At 59.7% G+C, this 18,674-nt stretch overlaps 2 protein-coding genes across 5 annotated transcripts; one reads left to right on the top strand and one right to left on the bottom strand.

The window, feature by feature from the left end:
* The first annotated feature begins 42 nt into the window (after positions 1–42).
* On the top strand, positions 43–8,004 carry CNN1 (calponin 1). 3 transcript variants are annotated; one of them, XM_070623588.1, is made up of 8 exons: positions 43–278; positions 1,575–1,880; positions 3,829–3,950; positions 6,008–6,074; positions 6,178–6,315; positions 6,491–6,601; positions 7,053–7,199; positions 7,280–8,004. In XM_070623588.1, exons 2-8 carry the CDS (start codon positions 1,584–1,586, stop codon positions 7,523–7,525), a joined length of 1,128 nt encoding a protein of 375 aa, XP_070479689.1. In that variant the 5' UTR covers positions 43–278; positions 1,575–1,583; the 3' UTR covers positions 7,526–8,004. The 3 variants fall into 3 exon arrangements, with proteins under 3 accessions (XP_070479689.1, XP_070479690.1, XP_008535582.1); XM_070623589.1 differs by having other exon boundaries at positions 1,211–1,880; XM_008537360.2 differs by lacking the exon at positions 43–278 and having other exon boundaries at positions 1,613–1,880.
* A 3,037-nt stretch (positions 8,005–11,041) lies between these two features.
* Positions 11,042–16,139, bottom strand: ELOF1 (elongation factor 1). Of its 2 annotated transcripts, none has more exons than XM_008537361.2 (4): positions 16,014–16,139; positions 12,186–12,319; positions 11,959–12,029; positions 11,042–11,678 (listed from the first exon to the last, which is right to left on the bottom strand). In XM_008537361.2, the coding sequence occupies exons 2-4, from the start codon at positions 12,299–12,301 to the stop codon at positions 11,614–11,616; spliced, it is 252 nt and encodes an 83-aa protein (XP_008535583.1). In that variant the 5' UTR covers positions 12,302–12,319; positions 16,014–16,139; the 3' UTR covers positions 11,042–11,613. The 2 variants fall into 2 exon arrangements, with proteins under 2 accessions (XP_008535583.1, XP_070479694.1); XM_070623593.1 differs by lacking the exon at positions 16,014–16,139 and adding an exon at positions 15,157–16,001.
* Between the last annotated feature and the right edge of the window lie 2,535 nt (positions 16,140–18,674).

Raw genomic sequence — 18,674 nt, 5'->3', positions numbered from 1 at the left:
ACCGCCGCCGGGTCCCGCCAGGCCCCGCCCCTCCCGGCCGCCAGGGGGCGCCGGCCGCGAGCTGGGCCGAGGCGCCGGTCCTCGCATGCGCAGTCGCGACCTTGGGCGGCCGAGGCCGCTGGGCGCGGACCGGAGACGGAGTCCGCGCGTTCGAATCCTGGTTCCGGCATCGGCGTGCTGTGTGACTCTGGGCAACCGGCTTCGCCTCTCAGTGCCTCATCTCGACCCCACTTAATAAGGCGGTTGTGAGGAATGAGTTAACAGAGCCAAAGCGCTTAGTACGTAGCAGGAGCCAACTGTTGGCTCATTTTATGTATTTTAGTGTATCTTCAGCATATCATTTCACACCATCAACTTGTCCTAAGTTGACTTGTTCTCAAATGGGGACGATCTGCCCTCCTTCGCACCCCACCCCTTGCCCTCAGGAACCCTTTGCAATGTCTGGTGATATTTCCGTTTGTCAAGACTAGGTAGAGGCTGAGGATGCTGCTCAAAGGCCTACAACGCCGACGACAGCGCCCCCCACCCCCCACCACGAAGAATTATCCAGCCCTGACGTCAGCAGCGCCAGGGGCAAGAAACCCTGCCTTAGCCTCAGAGCATTAGGGGCAGGGGCCTGGGTGCCAATTCTGCTCTGCCGCTGGCAAGCTGTGTGGCACTGGGAAAGTAATCCACAGCCCTGTGCCTCAGTTTCCCCATCTGTAAAGTGCATATTAACTGCGTCCACCTCGGAGGGTGTTGTGAAGACTGGGTTGATGCATGTAGTGCCCAGATCGGGGCCCGATATGGGGCTGCTGTCATATTAGCATATCATAGCTGTGCCCTTCGCACGTGGCCCGCAAACTGCAGGTCCTTAACCTATGAGTGTGTGGCAGGTTGCTGCCATGCCATCCAAGCATCACTAATGCCATATGCACGTGACGTGGGCATGGCATCCGCCCTGTGCTCCAGGGTGAGATCTGGCCTGGTGGGGCTGCTCAGGTGTTCCCTCCAAGCCAGCCTGGCTGGGACAGGGACAAATGGGGGTGTCCACGGCCTGGAACCTGCTAACACAGTCACATGGTAACTCAGGCAACCCACAGGTGGACAGAGAGGGGGAGATGCAGCATCTCTGCTCCCCCAGGTCCTTAGGACGGGCTGGAGGGGACAGAAGTGGGTGCCAGATTCTCAGCCGCAATACTGCTATTTCCGGCACCCTTCTCTGTGCCAGGCACTGGGCATGTCGGAGGCATTATTTCTTCTGACCCTCGTGACACCCCCAGGAGGCAGGCAGCATCACGAGTCCATTTTACAGATGTGCCAGCCGAGGCTCAGAGAGGGGAAGGGACTGTTGGTGTCTGGGGTTAGACCTACAGTGGTGCTGGCCAGTCTACCATGGGTGGCAGTCCTGCGGCAAGCCTGGAGAGAGATGACCTCAGAGATACGGAGAGATGGCCTCAGAGAGAGACATCGAGACTTGGAGACCCTGCCAGAGGCCCAGTGAACAGCGGGGGGTGGGGGCGCGTGGGGAAAGGTTGCACTCTGTCTGGCCAAGACCCCCCCCCCCAAAAGAATAACCCAGGCCGCCCCCCTAGGTGGAAACAATGACACAATCAGCTCCCAATACCAAGGGCCTGACATCAGAGGTGGGGGTGGCCGCGCTGGGGGGGCGCCCCGCCCCCTGGCAGGCCCCTGCGGCCAATGGGACGGCCTTGGAAGAGGCCCGGGCCGCCTCCGGAGCTTCAAAAACTTGTGAGGAGGGAAGAGGGTGCAGACGGAGCCCCAGCCGCTGCCCAGGTCCTCAGCGCCCCCGCCACCGCTGCCCACCACTGGCCGGCATGTCCTCTGCCCACTTCAACCGAGGCCCCGCCTACGGGCTGTCCGCGGAGGTCAAGAACAAGGTAGGGCTGGGGCCACATGCCCTGCTCTGGGGCTTCCCTGGACCCCCTCCTGCCTATCGCATGTTGCTTGGAACCTGAGAGGGAAGAGGGACGAGGATGGGGCCGGGGCTGCCTTCCTCCCCCTGTGAGCATCCCAGAGCCCTCAGCTACTGTTGGGGAGTGAAATGCCGGGCGCCCGGCAGCCACAGGTAAACTGAGATGGTGGGTCCACTTGACCAGCCCCTTTAACCCTTTGTGTTCCTTGGGGGCTGGAGAGGGACTTGAACCCTTCCCCCAAGCCTGACAAAGAAATTGGGGAGCGCTGGAGAGCTGGGGCTCCTGGAGGTGAGGCTCAGAAAGTGTGGGAGATCGCGAAGGGAGAGGGAGACAGTTGCGGAGGGGGGAGGGCAGGGAGCCAGATTTGACAGGGCTCTCCTAACTTTGGAGCTGGGAAGACACAGGGACTCCACCTCCATGCTGTGGATGGGTAAACTGAGGTTCAGAGAGGGGAGGCAAGTAGCGAGGGTCCCACATAAGGGAGGGGCAGAGCGGGACCCTGGACTCTCCCCCCTGCACCAGAAACGGGTCAGCTTTTCCAGGACAGCCAACTTGAAGTCCCCAAGCCACCGGAACGCTCCCTTGAGCGGGACCAGGGGAGGAGCGCCAGCCCCATTTGACAGAGGGGAACGCTGAGGCGCAGGGTGGCTTTTCCCAGGGTCCCACAGCGAGGAGGTGGGGAGCTGGGATGAGAAGCTGAGTCGGGGGCTCCTCGGAGCTGGTGGAGGGGGCAGGTGGGGGGCGGCTGCTCGGGCCGGAGACAGATCGCAGCGCCGCCCCCCCTTCCCCCCCAGCGCCGGCCCCAGAGCCGAGCGGAGCCGCCGCGCCATATAAGGCGGCCTCGGGGAGCCCGGCCCGCGGGGCCGCGCTATATAAGGGCCGGTTTGCTTTATAAAGCCGGGCTGGTCGGGAGGGGGGCGGCAGGGCCGGGGCCAGGTGAGGGGGCCGCCCCCTCCCACCTCTCCCTCCCCTGGAGAAGGGGCAGCCGGGTACCCCAGGGCCTGGGAGCCTGTCTGGGCTTGGGGGGAGTGTTCTGGAGAAAGGGAGAGGGGCAAAGTGGGGAGGGGGAAGAGGGGAGAGACGCAGACAGATTCTGGGAGCCTGTGACAGGAGAGAGACGGATGGGGGAGGGCGAGCCAGGAGCCAGATAAGGCTGAGACAGGGATGGAGAGGCCGAGAGGGGGGGACACACGGGCCCCACCCCCACCAGAGGCAGAGGACCTGGAGTCGGACACAGATGGAGACCTACGGAGGCAGAGATGGACGAGCCCTGAGCCCCACCCCCAGCCGGACGTGCAGAGATGGGGACGGAAGACAGGGCCAAGGAAAGACAGACAGAGCTGGGGCGGGGTGGGGGAGGCAGATGGAGAAATGCAGATGCACACGGTCCAGGAGTCAGACAAGGACAAGCCCCCACCCCCAGCTGGAGCTGGAGCCCTGGAGATGAGGACCTGGAGAGACACTGAGACAGACAGAGATGCAAGACAGAGCAGTCCCCTGCAAGGCGACATTCAGGGGCACCTCCTTAGATCTCCTCCCCTGCCTGAGGCGCCTGGCTGTCCTGCAAGGGGGGGGAGGGGGGCAGGGCCAGGCCAAGCTGAGCCCCAAGTTTGGCCTGGAGGGGGAACCAGGAGGCCAGGCACCACCTCCCAGCTCTGAGGCTCTCACTCTCCACCCCCCTTGTCCTCATTCTCTGGTGCCAAACCTCAGAATGCCCGGAATGGCCCCCTGGGCAGGTGCCACCTCAGCCCTGGCCCTCTGCCCCCCCCCACCCCCTGTGGACGCTGGGGCAGAATTGCCTTAGTTGGGAAGAGACAAGGATCAGGCCCAGGGAGCCTCAGATTGGGCCCGGGGAGCCAAGCTGTTCCCCACTGCAGCCTCACCACCCTCTCTGTGCCCCCCTCCCCCTCAGCTGGCCCAGAAGTATGACCATCAGCGGGAGCAGGAGCTTCGAGAGTGGATCGAGGGGGTGACAGGACGCCGCATCGGCAACAACTTCATGGACGGCCTCAAAGATGGCATCATTCTTTGCGAGTGAGTGGGGCAGACTGCCCTGAGCTGCCCCCCAACCTGGGTCTCAGCTCTACCCCCTCAACCCCTCCAACGACCAGGAGCTCGGAGTTGGGTTGGGTACTTTATCTCTGAGACCTCGAAACAGTCCTCTGGGGCAGCAAATAAGCATTGTGCCCATTTCACAGGAATGAAAACTGAGGCCCAGCTAGGTAAAACACATTGCCCAAAGTCCCGTGAAATGACTCCAGATCCAGAGTCTGAACCACCATGTAGACAGGACAGGCCCATTTGTGGCCTCCAGGGTCAAGAGAAAGAGAGGTCACGGCTACAAAGCCACAGGTGACAGTGGCTGGCTGTCGCTGGCTTGGTGACGTGAGGGCTGTGCTGTGGACATTGAAGCAGGTCCTGACTTTCCAGTCCTCTCAGAACTTAAACCACGGAGGAGAGCAAACCCTCACAGCTCGGAAGCCCCGATTCCAGACTCACTGCAGCTCCAGCCGGAGTCCCGTCTGCATCTGAGTCTGACCCAGGGCAAGGTGACCTGCGGGCCGCAGTGTGCCCTGGGAAGCCTCCCGAAGGCAGGTGGGGCCTGGCCAACAGCTAGGTGCTGGACAGCTGGAGGGAGAGCGGGGATATCTTATTCTGCCACAGCCCCTGGGAACAAGGAGCAGCGGACGTCCTGGTGCCCCAGCTCAGACAGCGCCGCCCAGGCCTTGAAGAGCACAGAGCCCCCGCTCGCTCAGTCCTTCATGCAACAAGCACTGACACAGCTCCTGTGGTGTGCCAGGGGTGGGCACTGGGGACAGTGACCAAAACAGACTGACTCGGAGCCCACACACGGCTTTAGTCCTCGTGGGCGGATGGATCAGATAATTGATGAGACGGTCACACACTTGCCTGCAGCGGGAAGTGCCATGGAGAAGAATCAAGCTGGGAAGGATGGGAGGGCCGGGTGGGGAGAAGGGTGGCTGCTTGTACAAAATGGTCTGGAGGTAACATTTGGGCAGAATCTTGGATGAAGTGGGGGAGAGAGCCAGGAGGGCATCAGAGGGAAGAGTGGACCAGGCACAGGGGACAGCCATGCAAAGGCCCTGAGGTGGGCGCGTGCCTGGCATATTCAAGGGACAGTAAGGAGACTAGTGTGCTAGCACCAAGTTAGGGGCCATGGGGGGAGTTAGCTGGGGGCCTTTTAATCATGCTAAGGACTAGGATTTTATTCTGAACGCAATGGGAAACCATGCGAGAGTTTGAACCACAAAGTTACTTGAGTTGCTTTGAAAGGCCATTTTAGCTGTAAGATGAAGAAGCGTTTGTAGAGGACGAGACGGAAGCCGGGAACCCCCAGCGATCCCACTGCGAGAGCCCAGGAGAGAGCCGCTGGGGGCTCAGAGCAGGCTGGAGATGGCGAGGAGCCAGCCGTGGGCTTCTGGAAGTCTTCAGAAGGCAGAGCCAGAGGACTCGCTGAGGGACTGGGTGTGGGGGTGCGAGAAAGGGAGGGGAGCATCAGGAGCCAGTCTGAGAACTTGCCCTGAGCACCTGGAAGGCCCGTGGGTTTCCTGAGCCGGGGGATGGGGGGGCTCTGTGGGGGGGGGGGGTGTGCTGGATCTGAGACACGCTTGGAGGGAGCTGGCTGGAGTGGGAGGTCTGGGCTGCTGGGGCCACTGGCGGATCAATGGCATTTAAAGTCAAGAGACTGGACAAGGTCAAGGGCATGAATGCGGCACAGAAGTCTGAGGCCTGAGCTGCAGGCTCTCCAGGGCGCAGAGGTCCAAGGGGGAGAAGGAGGCTGAGCTGTGGTCACCAGTGACGCGGGGGCATGTGGGAGACCCGGCACGCCTGGGATAGAGACTTTGGGACCCAAGGCCTGAGTCTGGCTCCAGGGGTTGGTTTCCCATCTCGGTGGGTCCTGCCTGTGTGTCCAGGTGGATCAGCGGGGCTGCAGCCGGGAGCTGACGCCCGTGGGCAACAGCACAATGGGTGTCACCTGTCTGTCATCCTGATCCCTGGTCCCACAGGGCTGAGCCTGGGAAGGGGGTGGCAGGGTCACCTTTCCCACTCCCCTCCCCCACTCCTCGTAGGTTCATCAATAAACTGCAGCCGGGCTCCGTGAAGAAGGTCAACGAGTCGACCCAGAATTGGCACCAGGTGAGCCCGGGCTCTTTTTTAACTCAACGCCTGGCCCTCAGCGCCTCAGCCCTCCATCTTCCCTCTCCCCCTCCCACCACTGACGCCGCCTTCTCCCCTCCAGCTGGAGAACATCGGCAACTTCATCAAGGCCATCACCAAGTACGGGGTGAAGCCCCACGACATCTTCGAGGCCAATGACCTGTTTGAGAACACCAACCACACCCAGGTGCAGTCTACGCTCCTGGCCCTGGCCAGCATGGTGAGTGGGGGAAGGGTGGGCGGGGGCCAGGGGGGCTGTGGGTGGTCTGGGCGTGGATGCCAGTGTGGCTGCTCCCAGCGTGGGCGGGAGGGGGAGTGCAGCTGCTGCAAGGGGTCTCCGAGGGGACAACGCGGTCCAGAGGCTCCCTCAGTCCCTGCCCTCTCGCCCTGCCCAGGCCAAGACGAAAGGGAACAAGGTGAACGTGGGCGTCAAGTATGCCGAGAAGCAGGAGCGGAAATTTGAGCCCGAGAAGCTCAGAGAAGGGCGGAACATCATCGGGCTGCAGGTACTGCCCCTTCCTCTCCTGGCTCTGGCTCTCGATGCTGAACTGGGAGGAGGTGGGGGAGGTCGAGGAGGCTGGGAGGGCACCCTGGTCCCCGCGGGCTGTGGGGGACAGGCTATTTGGCATTAACTGAATGATATGCCAGGCGCTGTGCGCAGCATTTTCCAACAGTTCTGCGGGGGGAGGGACTGTCAGCATCCTACCCTTTACATAGATGAGGAAACCGAGGTGTGCAGAAGCTAGCTCACTTGCAAGGATCGCCCAGGTGACGAGTGGCCAGGCTGGGCCTTGAACCTGGCAGTGAGGCCCTGGTGCTCGGAGCCACTTACTGGGGGTGTGACACACACTCTCTGGGCTGGTTTCCAGTCTGTAGCCTGAGGGTGCACAGCGGGCTGTGTAAGGGTCCCCGGACATCATCTTGTGACCTTCAGTGGTTCTCCTTCTGGCTCCCTAGATGGGCACCAACAAGTTTGCCAGCCAGCAGGGCATGACAGCCTACGGCACCCGGCGCCACCTCTATGACCCCAAGCTGGGGACTGACCAGCCCCTGGACCAGGCCACCATCAGCCTGCAGATGGGCACCAACAAGGGAGCCAGCCAGGTGTGTGGGGGCCGTGGGGCGGGCTGGCAGGGCCTGTGCCCCTGGCTGTCCCCGCGGCCTGACCGTGTTGCCCTTTGCAGGCGGGCATGACCGCGCCGGGGACCAAGCGGCAGATCTTCGAGCCGGGGCTGGGCATGGAGCACTGTGACACGCTCAACGTCAGCCTGCAGATGGGCAGCAACAAGGGGGCCTCGCAGCGGGGCATGACGGTGTACGGGCTGCCGCGCCAGGTCTACGACCCCAAGTACTGCCTGACGCCCGAGTACCCGGAGCTGGGCGAGCCGGCTCACAACCACCACCTGCACAACTACTATAACTCTGCCTAGGGCCCTGGCTGAGCCCTCCCCCAGGAGGCTGGCTGCTGCTCGGGGCTGGGCCCGGCCCGGCCCCGCCACCCCCTCCCCCTGCATGGCGTCCTCCAGGGGTAGTGTTTGGGGGGAGCAGCCTGGGGGCCTGTGTGCGGAAAGGGGGCCCCCTCCCTGGAGCGCCGCGGGGCCCACCATCGAGCCGGGTGTCCCCAACAGCACTCAAAGGACGCACTGAGCAAAGCTACTCCGGCTGTCCCCCCACGCCCCCACAGGTGGGTCCCCCAGGACGAGAAGCCCCCCAGCGAAGCCCCCAGCGCCCAGGCTCGGCCTGCCCCCACCCCATTCCCGCCGTGGGAGCAAACTGCATGCCCAGAGACCCAGCGGCCACACGCGGTTTGGTTTCAGCGACTGGCGTACGTGGATGTGACAGCGGCGTTTGTGACGCGAGCACTTTCTTTTTCTATTTCACTGGAGCACAATAAACGGCTGTAAAATCATCCGAGGACCCGGGGCCGCTCTGTCCCAGGAGCCTGCGTGGCTCTTGCACACGTGCAAACATCCCTGCTCAGATATGCTCCATCTCACACACACACACACACTCACACGCACCCAGACACGCACTCGGGGCTCACAGCCACTCGCTGCACCCAGGACAGGCACTCACTCCCACCCAAATCTGCACACGTGCACCACTGTGTTTGAAGGACATGCACACGCTCTCTGCAGCCTTAGGCACATGCACCCTCCCCTTTCACACACAGGCAGTGCACACTCACACCCATGACATAAAAACACACACCCTCGCACACGTACACTACGTCTACACACACACGCTCGGCACCCACGTCCCTTTCCAGGAGGCTGTGGGTTGTGGTGAGATGGCCCGGGCTAGCGGGTTGTGAATCGGTCTCGCTGCTCGCTATCCAGGTGACCTTGGGCAAGTCACTTCCCTTCCTGGGCCTGTTATCCCATCAGGAAAATAGGGACAGCTGAGCATTACAGGGTCTTACGGAAGCTTAAATGGAACGACTCCTTCAGGCAGGGGAATGACATTTGGCCCTGACCAATGAGAATGGACAACAAGCCGGGTCCTGGAGCCTCTGTGGGTGGGGGGACCCTTTAGCCCTGCAGTGGACTGTGGCAAGATTGAAGGGGACAGGGCAGTGGGGGAGTGGGCAATGTGGGGGGCGTACAGCGATAGCCCTTTACTGACAGCAGGGTGCTGCTGCCCTGTGGGCCCGGCACACCGTCTCCCCTCTCCTTAAGGCTGGTCCCCGAGTCTGGCCTGCCAGCCCAGCACCCCAGAAGTCTGTGGATGGGGCTCCAACCTCCCCACGTTTCAGAGGGGACTCTGTCCTCCCCGGAATGTGGGCCCCAGCTCTCCTGCCTGGAAGCCACTACTGTCAGGGTTCCCAGGAGAGGAGGCAGCTGTGCGGGGCTCACAGAGCAAGCAGGCTTCTCCCCTTCCCTCCCCAGGCCAGGGGACAAGGCTGGAACGTGGGGACCTACAGAGACACACACCAGAAGACCTGAACGCACAGCCGCACGCAGCCCCTGGGGCCTCGTAAACGGATTCCAGGCGCTCTTGGCCCGGCTACCAGCCGAGTCCTGCTTCCCCAGGGCCAGTGCAGGAAGCCATACTGAGGAGGACCCAAGCCTGGCCCGGGGCCCTGGCTCCTGGGGAAAACAGCACCATATTAGCACTCGGCCTGTGAGAGCAGGCTGGGCGGGCCCTGGATGCCAGAGGCACGAGCCCCCTTTGTGCTGGACCCCAGAGGGCACCCCGCCACCCAGGCGCCCGTCCTCTGCTCTGCCCATGTCCCCTGGCTCCTACTGGGCCAGGGGACCTTACCTGGAGCCTCGGAGGGAGAGGTGGGGGCACCAGGGAGGGGCATGTCAGGGCAGAGGGGCCTCGGGGGGCACACGCCAGACCCAGTGGCTGGGCCTGGTGGCCAGGGTTTCCAGCCAGCTCAGCACCTTCTTTGCTGTTCACGCCCCTCACTGCCCTGGGTGGGTCGCAAACTACGCCAGGCACAGGGCTGGGCGCCTCCATTCTCAGCACAGCCCAGGGAGGAAGGTTCCATCATCCTTCCCACTGTACTGGCAAGGAATCCGAAGCAAGGTCACCTGCTGCCCAGGCTCCTGAGACCAGGGGGACGAGCTGGAGCTGCCCCAGGCTGCTGAGCATCAGGGCCTCTGTCACCCACGACAGCCTCTGGGGCCACCATGCTGTAGGTGGGTGCTCACCATCAGCCACGTTCTGGTGTGTCTTCCCACCACCACCAAACAATGAACTCACTTCTGACACCGTCTACCTGGAGATGCCATCAGATGCCACAGGTTAAGGGCTCAGTCCCACAGGACTGCCCCCCCAAGCCAATCACAAGTCCAGGTTGTCACCTGTGCCTCTGACCCACGACCCCCTCCTCGGGTTCCATCAATCTGCTAGGGCGGCCCACAGAACTCTGATACCTTTCACTTACGAGATGATGGGTTGATTCTAAATGGATGTAACTCAGGGACAGCCAGATGGACGGTGTGTGGGAAGGGGCGCCCCTCTCCCAGCACCGCCCCATGCTCCCCAAGCCAGAAGCTCATCAGATCTTGTCCAACTTTCTACAGAGTTTCAGCTGCAGCCCCTGTCCCTCCCAGGGCTTGGTGGGCATGGCTGTTCACACTCAGTAATCATTTTCTGCGGGGACCAGCCACATCCTGAGACCATCTAGGGCCTCACCCTAAATCACCTTATTAGCATATGCTTGGTGTGATCAAAGGGGCTTCTTATGAACGACAAAAGACACCATCACTCAGGAAATGCCAGGGTTTGAGGAGCTCTGCCAGGAGGCAGGACAGAGACCAGTTAACGTCTCACTGCACCACACATGCGCACTGAGCCGCACCCCCGGACAAAGGCAAGGTCCCTGCTGTGGACCCTTACTTTTCTCCAAAGGGAGAAGGCTTCCCCAGAGCTCCAGCCACGAGCTGCTCCCTCATCCTGGACCCTGGACTCAGGGGGAAGTAAGCCCCCGGGGCTGCGAAGTAGGGCCCCCCTGCTGTCGGACCTTGGTCAGTGATCTCCCCTTTGGCCTCAGTTTCCTCATCCGAGAACCTGGGGCCTCTGCTTCCTAGGCGGCTGTCAGGACATGGGGGTAGGGCAGGGAAGCCTGGGAGCAGTGTCTGGCACACGGTGGCCCGAGTGTTATTGCTGTCAGGCTGTCCCCAGGAAGCTCCACCCCATGCCCTTGTCCCCGTTCTGCCCCAGCTCCCTGGTTGCTGGGCTCCACTCTTGGTTGTGACTAGAAACGCCTGGCCTGATGTTTGTGGGTTCATCCGTGTCCCCTGCGTCCAGCACTGCCCCCATTTCACCCTGAATGCTTGTTGAGTGGATAAAACGTTGGACAGTTTGAAGGACTGACCCAAACCCACTTCCATGGGCCGCCCGGCTGCCTCTGAGCGCCTCAATCTCCCCTTCCATCCCCGTCTCTTGCTGAGCCTCTGGGGCTGACCCAGAACGCAGGAAATCAGAGCCAGGAGTCTGCATCTCTGCTTTATTTAACAGCCCGTGACTGACAGCTGTCCCCGATCAGCCCCTCCCGCCTCTACAAAAGCAACTAAAAATGAGGCGGGGCTGCCCTGCAGGGGACCTGGGGGACTGTGGCTTCAAATCCCAGGCCACCGGCCTTGGAAGGCAGGGAAGGAGGGCAGGCAGCGCAGCTCTAACCAGGAGCGGGGGAGGAGGCTGGAGAGTCCCGGGGCAGCCTCTCCTGGGCTTGCCCTGGCGCCAGACGCCAGGATGCTGGCCTGGGGGAGCCAGGCCGGCCACCCGGGGCCGGAGGAGGGAGCGAGTCAAAGCCTTTCAGAGTCAAGGGAGGCGGTCAGGCCCCTGGGGCCCAGTAGCGCGCCCTCAACTCCACCCCACGCTCACAAGCACACCCCCACAGCCACACGTGCAGCCACACACACTCACACCCACACCAAAGTCACACACACTGTGGGCTGCAAAGGCCCTGGACCCACCCCCTGGACCCTGGAATGTCTCTGGATTGGTACCCAGTAGGCGGGCCCACGGCAGGCGGGGCTGCCACGGGGGTGGGTCCTCTGTGTTGCTACTGATTGGCTGCCTCGCAGGCATCTATCCAATCGCTGTACACGTCCACTGGTTCTGACAGATCTGAGCCGCTGAGGTCAAGGGCCACGGGTGGCATTGGACCCCTTCCCGGTTCACCCCTCTATGGCTCACACACCCCTGCCCTGCACCCCATCACCCCATTTAAGTCAGCAGGCAGCAATAGTTCCTCTGGGCGGCCACAGCCCTGCACCAAGGCACACGGTGGAGCCAGAGGAGCAGGCGCTGGCCTCCAGCCCCCTCACCCTTGGCCAGGTGCCCTTGAGCAGCCCACCCTAGGCACCCCGCCCCCTCCCCTGGAAAAAGCCAGGCTTCTGAAGGATACAGGTGATGGGTGTCTGGAACTCCTCTAGGCACACGGTACACGAGATGACTCCAGTGTTGCGGGCACGGTCCCTAGAACAGGAGGAGGTGGAGGGACTGATGAGTCAGGACGCCTGTGTCTATGGGTGATGGTCCCCCTAACCGGAAGGCCCAGGGCAGACCAGAGGACGGTGACGGACACAGGAGAGGTCCCATGAGGCAGGATCCCTGGCCCCCGTCCCCACTCACATTTTCACGTCACAAGACTTCTCGTGGTTGCAGAAGGGGCAGGTGAACTGGGTCTCTAGGGTGCCTGTCATCTTCTTCTTGGGGGGCGGCTTCCGTTTGGACTTTCTGCGCCCCATGTCTGCAGGACGGCGAACCTGGGGGAGGGAGGCAGAAGTCAGCGACTCAGGGGACCCACGGTGAAGGGGTTCTTGGACAATGGTGCCCTCTGGGGCAGGCGGACAACACCAGAGCACTCTGGGTGGAGGAGGTGGGAGCAGGCTCTGGGGCCAGGTGGCCTGGGTTCTAACCCTGGCTCCCCATCACTGTGTGACCCCGTGCAGGTTACTTAAGCTCTCTGTGCCTCAGTTTCCTGCCTATAACATAGAGACAGGCCTACTATCTCAGAGGGGTCTTGTGGGGCTGACACAACAAACGGTCAGTGACGTGCACGCGCAGGGCCTGACTCCTCCACTGTGGCCCCTGCACAGGAAGCCACTGTTCCTGGTGAGGATGACACGACAGATTCTGCGACAGGCCATTGCGCAGGGCTGTGCAGAACCTAAGTGCTCAAAAGCCACTGATTTTCGGAGCAGCTGTTCCTCTTGTCAAGGGGACATGCAAGTGCCACCCAGGAGGAATGACACCCAGGGCATTTGACAGTCTCCGGATGGGCCCCCTGGATGCCTCTCTGCAGACAAGGGGCTGTTGAGCAGAGAAGTGGAGACAAGCATTTTGAGCAGAGAAACACCACGTGCAAAGGCTCTGGGGCAGGTGTCTGAGGGTCCCGGGCAGCATTTGGGGCCTGCACAGGTGGGGGAGAGGGGCAGGCTGAAGAGGTCGCAGGGACAGGCGGGAGGGGTTTGGGTGGATCCTGGAGGCCACGGGAGGGAAAGGACGAAATAGCTTTGTGTTTCGAAGGGACTGAGGAGTAGCGGTCAAAAGCCGGGATAAGATGCAGTCAGACCAGGACAGGGCTGTTCGGGGTGACAGACATTGAGGAGACGAGTCAGCAGAGGGAACGAGAGAAGGGCAGCCCCAGGATGACTCCTCAGGTTGTGGTCGGGGACAGAGCAGCAGGCGGTGGAGAAGGTGACATCATTCTCCGATGTCTAATAGGAAGAGCAAGGTGTTGGGGAAAATAATGGCAGCAGGTGCCAGAGGGACGTCTAGGGACAGGTGTCTCACAGGCAGGGGCTGCCACTGAGTGTACTGCCCACGCCAGGCACTCGGCTCAGGGCTCTGCATTCGCCATCCCTGAACCTCCCAAGGCACTCCTCGCCCACTACCACCACATGCACGTGCACACACACACTCACTCCACCCTGGTTCCAGCATCAATCCTGCACGACAGGGGAGGGGAGCAGCCCACCAGAACAAAGCCCAGGGTTTCATTCACATTTGGCGATAGCCCTCTATGTAACATCCTCATTCTTGGCTGAGGGGGCTTCCAACACACTGAGAGGCAGCAACATCCACAAGCCCATAGGCCCGCCTGCTCCGCCTTCCCTCCTTCACTATGGAAGAACGTCCACACTCACCACAAAAACCATATGTTACCATGTGCCTGGATCCCAACATCGCATTGTCTGTCTCTCCTGCATCGACAGACACACTGTGATCACCTCTTGCATTGTGAAAAACAACAAACCCTTCGTTCTCCGTGGGCATTTTCTCCCCTCCCATTCTCTCTCCAGCCCCTGCCCCTGCTCCCCATCCCAAGCGGCAGTCTGCGCTCCTCAGGGCACTAGACACACCGGCTCCTCTTGCCAGCCTTGCCGTGGGGCTCTCAGGACCAGCACTGTTCCCTCCCTGCCTCAATGGCGGCTTCTTTCAGGCTCTGCAGGTTCTTTCAGGCTCTGCGCTGCTGCTAAGCCCCTCCCCAATTCAGTAATGATAGGTGAGCCCCCAGGCTCCATCCTTGAGCCCCTCCCCTCTCTGGCTACACTCGTGTCCACGGAGACCTCGCCCAGTCTCTCCCTCCACCCTCCTGTCCCACGTGGACTGCAGACTCTCCCGTCTACCTGCCTCGGCCACACTTTCTCCTGATGCTAACAAACATTTAAACATCACCTATCCAAAACGGAGCTCCTGGCACCTCAACCTGCTCTCCAGCAGTCTTCCCCATCTCGGCAGACAGCGAGTCTCTTCTCAGAACCTTGGACTCATCGATTCCTTTCTCACACCGATTACCTGATACCGATCCAGCTGGTCTACCTCGAAAACAGTCAAGCGTCACATAACGACGTTTCAGTCAATGACGGACCGCGTATACGACGGTGGTCCCATAGGATTAGTACCAGAGAGTCCAGCTGTGTAGTAGGCTGTACCATCTAGGTTTGTGCACGTACACTCTCTGTTGTTCACACAACGACGAAATCGTCTAACGACGCATCTTTCAGAACATGACCCTGTCATTCTGCACTGCATGACTGGACATCCAGAATGTGACCACTTCTCACCATCCCCAGAGCCAGCTCCATGGTCTGAGTCCCCGAGTCCTGGTCATCTCTGGCCTGGATGATCACAACAGCCTCATTGGTCTCCCAGCATCTCCGACGCGGTCCCCCACCCTCCAAATGTAAATTCCCTGAGGGCAGGAATTTTTGTCTGGTCTTTGTATCCCCAGAGCCTAGAACAGCTCCTGGCACAGAGCTGGCGCTCAGCAAATATTTACTGAATGAATGAATGAATGAATGCACCCAGGCCAGGCCCTCCGCTAAACTGCAGCAATGCTGCCAGGAAAGCAGGCAAGGCATCTGCTCTTGTGAAACTTACATTCGGGTGGAGGAAGACAGACCGGCAAGGTAACTAACAAGCGAAATCATTCAAATACTGGTAAGCCCGATGAGGTTAATAAAACGGGGCTGGGTGGACACTTCCAGAAACAGATAAGGGTGGGGGGGGAGGACCCTGGGTAAGGGTCATTTAAGCCGAGGCCTGATTGAGAAGAAAAGGCAACCAGGAGAGGGAGTCCAGGCAGAGGGAACAGCACCTGCAAAGGCTCCGAGGCAGATGCCGCTGTTCTGGAGAAAGAAGACTAGTGCGGCTGAAGCCCCGTGAGCAATGAGGAGGGTATGAGATGCGACAGAAAAGCAGCAGCGGACCCCACAAGACCCTGCAGGCTTCAGTAAGGTGTAGCCCATGCTCTCACCGGCAGGGGCAGTGTTTTTTTCTTTTTTTTCCCCCAAAGCACGCCCGGAGTACCACCTGCAACAGAATCACCTGAGGGTACTCCAAAAAAATGCAGATTTCTGAAGCCCCTCCCAGATCTCCCCCCTGCTAGACTGTCAGGTCCGCAAGGCGGGGGGAGCATGAGTTGCCCACTGCTGAATCCCCAACATGCGTAGAGCCTGGTAGGTATTAGGCGCTCAATAACTACTTGTTGAATGAATAAATCATTTGTCCCCTGAATCAGAAGCTACAGATGTGCCCCAGAATCTCATTTTACCCGGTGTCTACAGCAGCACCCCAAACCCCACCCCAGAAAAAGGGACGGGCCTGCATCCAAGGCTCCAGAGGCCCTGGCCTGGCCTTCTGTGGCCACCGAAGGCCAAGCGCGCCAAGAAGGGGCTGGAAGAGGGCTCGGCCCTCGGCCCTGCTGCGACTCAGGAGGCGGCAGGGGGCGGCCCCTCCAGGCTCCCCAAGGCTCCGGCGTCGCCTCCCGCCGGCCTCCCGCGGGAGCCAGGACTCCGAGCAGGGGGCCGGGGAGGGAAGCTCCCCGCTGGGCCGCCCCCCAAGCCCGGGGCCTTCAGGGACCCCTCCAGGACCCCGTAAGCGCCCCGGGGTGGAGCAGCGCCTCATCCCGCCCGGCCCCAACGCCCGCCCGCGCGAACCGCCACCCGCGCTCGCCTTCGCTCGTTGCGACCGGCCTCGTTCACCCAGGAGACAGGGACTTCCGGCCCTCGGCGGAAGCGGAACCCCTCTACTCCCCTCACGTCCCGCCCACCCACGGCCGGGACCGCCCCGCGAGCGGGCCCCGCCTCCTCCAGTGTGCACGCGTACCCGCCTTCAGGGCCCGGCGGCGGGCTCGCTCTGCGCCTGCGCGAGGGCTCGAGAGCTTTTGGGTGTAGCAGCGCGCACGGCCGCTAATTATGGTGAGTTCCCAGCGGTGGCCTTTCCAGCGTTTCCGGGCCGGTGGGCCGGGCCATACCAGCGCTGGAAAGGCAGCCTCGGCCTTGGCCGCCGCATCTTCACTTGTCTTCTCTCCCAGTTCAAGCTTCAGCCCCTCGCAGCCCACCTAGGTCTCCCCAACTTCGGACACATTCAGATATCCCAGTGCTAAGGCATTGCGGGTGTCCGTATGGCTGAATCGGGGTGAGGGCGAAGCTTGTAAGATGCTGTTCTCAAACTTTAGCAAGAACCTGCCGATCTTAAAATTCAGGTTCTGATTCGTTAGGTCACGTGGGGTCTCAAAAGTCTGCATTTCTAACTAGCTCCGTGTTGACGTCCGTGCTACTGGGCGGAGCACACTTTGAGTGCCAGAGGTTATAGTAGCGGAGGTTGGATAGGCGGGCAGAGGCCAGATCACTCCACAAATCCGACAATTTGGTGAAGAGGCTGGACAGAAAAGATCGATGACCACACAAGGAAAGTGTGTGGATCTCTGAGAGCCTGTGGTGGTGGAGGTGGTTGCCAAACTGGTCTGAGAAGTGAGGGAAGGCTGATGCTCGGGTTGAAACCTGAAGCCCGAGTAGGAGTTACACAAAAGTAACACCCACAGAACTGATGATGGGGTGAAGGAGAGAGAGGAGTCAAGGATGGCTCCTACTGTCTGGAGCCCCCCTCGGTGCTGCTTCTTACTCAGCTGAGGAAGGCTCCGGGGAGGTGATTTGGAGAAGTCAAAGGTTGTGTTTTGGCCGTAATAAGTTTGAGACAAGCAAGGGGAGGTATGAAGCAAGCCCCTGGAAGTGGAGTCTGGAGCTCAGAAGAAAGACCTGGATGTGATTTTGAGAGCCTTCGAATATGGAAGTTATTTGAAGTCTTGGAGCCAGAGGAGGTCACCTGGTTTCCTGAGCGAAACGCGAAGTGTAGCAAAAGAAGAGGGCTAAGAGGGAGACCAGGGCCCCCCCAACCTTAGAGGTCAGGGGGAGGGACCAGCAAGAGACAGGGCGGGCCAGTCAGGTAGGAGGAGAAAGAGGTGGGTGTCCCCTCCCAGAAGCCTCCAGAAGAGGGTATTTCAAGATGGGGAGAGTGGTCAGCTATGTCACATGTGGCTGAGAGTTTGATAAGATGAGGAAAGAGAATTGACTGTTGTCTTTGACAAGTGGTTGGTCACATGTGTCCTTGATAAGAGCTGTTTTCATTGGAGTGTTCAGGCAAATAACTTGTAATGAGATGCGTTTCAAATAGGCTTATCTCCAACATGTCCGTGAGGGGGCAGTGTGATCCTTGGAACCGCCAAGTGCAACCCTTGGAAGTGCCTCCCTGGAGGACCCCCCTCAGTGCTGGTGCAAACCTGGACACACACAGATGAGATCTTACTGTACACGTTACCTCACAACCTGTGTGTGTGTTGACTTAATGGTCAACACACACACAGGAAACTCTTGTTTTAGTAGCTACACAATTCACATTGTGGCTCTGTCATAGTATATATGGACAATCCCGTATTTGCTTGTGATTGCTAAGTTAGTTTTTTCTTCCTTCCTTCTCTTTCTCTCTCTCCATCTCTCTCTCTTTCTCCTTTCCTTCCCTTCTTCTTTCCCAGCTTTATTGGGATATAATTGACAGAAAATAAAATGCACATACTTAACCTATGAAATTCCATGTCTTGACATACGTGTTCACCCATGAAACCGTCACCACAATCAAGATAGTGGATGTCTCCACCACCCCGAGGAGTTTCCTCGTCCCTCTTTGTAGTCAGTTCCTTCCGCTCTTCCCAGCCCCTGACATCAACGGATCTGTTTTCAGTTCCTATAGTTTTGTGTTTTTTCAGGAAGTCACATAAACCAAATTATTCAATATGTAGCCTTTTGAGTTTGTCTCCTTTGACTCAGTTTGCCATGTTCAGGATTCGTCCATGTTCTATCAGTCTTTTTTAAAATTTTTATCACTGAGTTGTAATCCATTGCATGGATGGACCACAGTTTGTGTATCCATTCACCCATTGATGGACATTTGGGTCGTTTCCAGTTTGGGACAATTATGAATAAAGCAACTATGAACCTCTCATTCAGATCTTTGTGTGGTTGTTTGTTTTCATCCGCTACTGTGTTTGCTTTCTATACAAAAATGTGCGATTCCTCTGGAACTCATTTTTGTATATGATCTGAAGTTGAGTTCAGGCTTTGTCTTCTTCTGGGCAAGTCGACAAGGCAAATAACACCTTTCTGCGAAGTTGCAACACCACCTTCAGCCTACATCACGTTCTCATGTGTTCTTTGAATTTGTTTTCTGGGATTCGCGCTGGATGTTTGCCCCGAGCCCATGTCATCTTGTTTTGATGACAGCCATGTTTTGCTGTGTCATGAGGCAGGACTCTCCCCTTCTTATTCATGATTCTTGGCC

Source organism: Equus przewalskii, chromosome 6 (genome assembly GCF_037783145.1).
Source record: "Equus przewalskii isolate Varuska chromosome 6, EquPr2, whole genome shotgun sequence".
In the NCBI taxonomy this organism is placed as follows: domain Eukaryota; kingdom Metazoa; phylum Chordata; class Mammalia; order Perissodactyla; family Equidae; genus Equus; species Equus przewalskii.
This window is presented reverse-complemented; position numbering and strand designations above follow the sequence as displayed.